Raw genomic sequence first — 3742 nt, forward strand, 5'->3', positions numbered from 1 at the left:
GACCACACCTCCACACACACACACACACAGACCAGTCAACACACACACACTCACACAAACTAACACACAGCACATCCAGGATGTCCACTTCAAAATAAAAGCACCAACGCTCTGTTTCTAAAGACACATTTACACACACTTTGATTATTATTAGGTTTTATTCTATTATTAACCAATGTGTTGATATACACAAACATGTAATCAGATTACCTCCTCCTTTTCTTCATCTTCTTATTCTTCCTCATTTTCTTCTTCCTCCTCCTTTTCCTCCTTTTCTTCTTCCTCCTCCTCCTTTTCCTGGTCTTCTTTTTCTTCCTCCTCTCCTTCTTGTTCTTCCTCCTTTTTTCCCTCCTCTTCCTCATCCATCCGAGCCTCTGGACTCACTCTTCCAGCTCAATATCATTGATCCGTGTCAGATACATGTTCATCATTACATTCACTCAGTACAGAAAACAGCTTCATCCTTTAAAACTGAATTAATTACTAGGCCTATTTCACAGTAATATATTTAATAGAGAAAAAAAGACAGCAAGACAGAAAAAAAAATAAACTTAAATAAATAGTTTGTAAAGCTTACAAAGATCATTTGTTTTAACAGCTTTTTTTATTCTCACAATCACAGAGGGAGGAGATACATTGACCAACATGTGCAGACAGTTCCAAGAAGTTTGGCTTCTTACCAGAAAATTTAGACTTATGTAATATTTGGATAAAATAATTAACAAATTAATCATATAAAACTGAGAATTTAGTTGTTTAAAAAAAAAAAAAATCATATTCAGTGTAGCCAAACAAAACATTTTTCCAGCATAAATTAAACTGGGGATAAATAGTAGGCTATCTGAAGTTTTCCTCTCAGCGACCAGACCAGAGCTGTCAGCTAACTCTGGTACAATTACTTTAATTGTGCGCTGTCCCTGTAAAAATAAAATAATAATAATAAAAAATATATATACATATATATTTAAAGGGACAACAAGGAGTTTTGGAAAAGCGAAGTGTTTCCACACTACATTTATGAGCCTCCACACCGTGAAATTCTTTGACCGGTGCAAGACAGACTCATGTTTTCATTCATCAAGAATTAAAGTCAGAGGTTGGAAGACGATCACATACCGTCGTAGTTCCCACCATAAACGGAGATTCGGCGGCGTTATTCTCATGACTCGCCACGAAACCGAAAGTAAAGAAACGCTGGTCGGCTCGCCCAGCATTTCCACCACCACTAATAATAACAAAATAACCATAGAGACAAAACCATAGATTTATCTAAAATGGACCATTAACAAGTGGTAACGGAGATTCATCCACATTGATATGAGACTTTTTTATAACCAAATACAAACTCCTCGTTGTCCCTTTAATAGAGAATTTTTTTTTTTTTAAATCTACTTTTTTTTTTCAAAATTCAATAAAAACTGCAGAATTTCAAAATAAATCTATTTTCTGACTGAACTTCTTCATAAGTTTTTTCATTTCATTTCATTCAGTTTCCCTCCGGCGCCTGACCAGAGCTTTTATTTTGAAGTCCGGTCCCGGAAGTGTCGGTGTGTATCCGGTGTGTAGTTTGACGGCGGCCCAGCTCTGGAGGACCGACTCTCCGTCTGTGTCGGTGACTGACGGACAGAAAGACAGAAAGACAGTCTGCTGCTGCTGCTCTATCAACTACAACTTTAAAACTAATCCATAATAATCTATTCATTTATTTATTGATTCATTTATTTATTTAACCGTTAAAAAACCAAAACAACCAACAACATGTCGCACACCGTCATCACCACGACCACCACCACCCGGAGCCCCGGCGACGGCTGCAGCCTCAACCCCGGCTACAGCGGCTCCATCCCGGGGCTGCTGAAGCTCGGACAGATGGTGAGAAGCTCCGGAGCTCCGGAGGGGTTCAGCGGGGAGGGGAGCGGGGTGTAGCCGGGATGAGAGGGCTCTGAGCCGGGGAGGTTCTCACCGAGGCACCGGGGGAAGAGAACCGAGCTGAGGAGTTTGTTGTCAAAGTGTTGAATTATTTATTGATCATTCATGGACCGGGGGTGTGGCTGGCGCTGTTTGTCTGCATGCTGTTGTTATTATTATTATTATTATGAGTAGTTATTATATTAATAGTTAGAATAATAATGATGATCAACCACCACGTTGATCCTGGTGATTGATTTTATTGATTAATCGATCTGCATGTTTTCTCTTCATTAATAATCTCACATGTAGCCTAAAATATTAATAATTTGGTGTAATTTAGTGTAATTGTGACTGTGTTTATAACTAAAACTATAGAGCTGATCGGTTATTGATCAGTAACTATTGCTGCTGCTGCTGCTGTTGTTAATGTTGTTGATGATGAATCAATAATCAAACACTCCCTTGATGTTTCCTCATGTGATGCTGCCTATTTATTTATTTATAGTCGATTGACGTCATCTAGTCAGCAATCAGTTCATACATAAAAAAAAATCAAAATGAACTTGTTCAATGTGTATTGATTATGCTTTTATTCTCATGTTTGTAGATTCATATCTCCCTGTTGATCCATCGTTATAGCCTCAGATCAATACTCATATAGGAGTAGGCTACATCTTCTATACAGGTGCATCTCTATACGTTAGAATATCATGGGAAAGTCCTGTTCAACTCAAACAAACTCAACCAAACTTTTCAGAAGGCCAACATTTCTTTATTAAAAAAAAAAAAAAGAAAAAAAAAGAGGTTATTTTGTGATCCAGCACTGAATTTGAGGTCTTCATTAAATGTAAGCTAAGCCATAATCATTGCAATTAAAATAAATTAAATACACAAAGACATGAAATGTTTCATTCTATGTGTAATGGATCTATATAAAGTCTTAGTTTCACTTTTTGAATTGAATTACTGACATAAATAAACTTTTCCATGATATTCTCATTTATTGAGCTGCACCTGTATGTGTTAATACTAGCCTATACGTTACACATTATATTTATATGTACGTTATATAATGTGCAACGTACGTTACACATTATATTTATATAATGTATATAATGTGCAATGTGCTGTTTGCTGATGTGATGTAACAGTTTGAATGAATCGGTTTCACATGTTGAGTTTGAACCCATGAGCAGAGAGAGGAGCAGGAAGCGTGGAACAGTTTCTCTTCACACCTCCTTCAGGTGCAACAGGGTCACACACACATTAACAGTATCTGTGTGTGTGTGTGTGTGTGTGTATCTCTGTATCTCTGTATCTGTGTGTGTGTGTGTGTGTGTGTGTGTGTGTGTGTGTGTGTGTGTGCAGCTGGCCCTGCTCATCGTCTTCCTGTGCGTCCACTGCTCGCGCGGTTGGCCCAGCTGGGCGGCCTTCCAGTTCTTCGAGGTGGTGGCGCTCTGGTTCCTCATCGCCTTCCTCATCTTCTTCCTCATGCATCTGTTCCGGCTGCAGGCGGGGATGCCCTGCATCAACTGGCCGCTGACGGTGAGCGTGCACGTGCGTGTGTGTGTGTGTGTGTGTGTGTTCGTTCACACTCTCAATTTACAACAGGAACTTGATCTCTATGTGTTAAAGAAAGAGGAACGCGTCTTCTCACATAGAAGATCTCTGTCACTCCTCTGATTTTTCTCCATAAGTGTGAGTGTGAATGTTTATCAGATTAAAGGGATAGTTCACCCAAAATTCAAATTTCATTCTCATTATCTCCTCACCCTCATGTGGACTAAGGGCTGGGAGAAGTTTCAGAGTCCTCCGTGGCTTAAAAAGACAC

The 3742-nt window shown here is 39.1% G+C and overlaps 1 protein-coding gene across 1 annotated transcript in view; it reads left to right on the plus strand.

Moving 5' to 3' along the window:
- Positions 1–1697: 1697 nt before the first annotated feature.
- Positions 1698–3742, plus strand: part of cmtm7 (CKLF-like MARVEL transmembrane domain containing 7) — a 7303-nt gene continuing 5258 nt past the window's right edge. The window contains exons 1-2 of the mRNA XM_085803450.1: positions 1698–1872; positions 3280–3456. Coding sequence (XP_085659576.1) covers positions 1759–1872; positions 3280–3456 — 291 coding nt within the window. The 5' untranslated portion in view covers positions 1698–1758. The remainder of the gene's footprint in view (positions 1873–3279; positions 3457–3742) is intronic.

Source organism: Trachurus japonicus, chromosome 16 (genome assembly GCF_045865225.1).
Source record: "Trachurus japonicus isolate A0001 chromosome 16, Traja_1.0".
Classification (NCBI taxonomy): domain Eukaryota; kingdom Metazoa; phylum Chordata; class Actinopteri; order Carangiformes; family Carangidae; genus Trachurus; species Trachurus japonicus.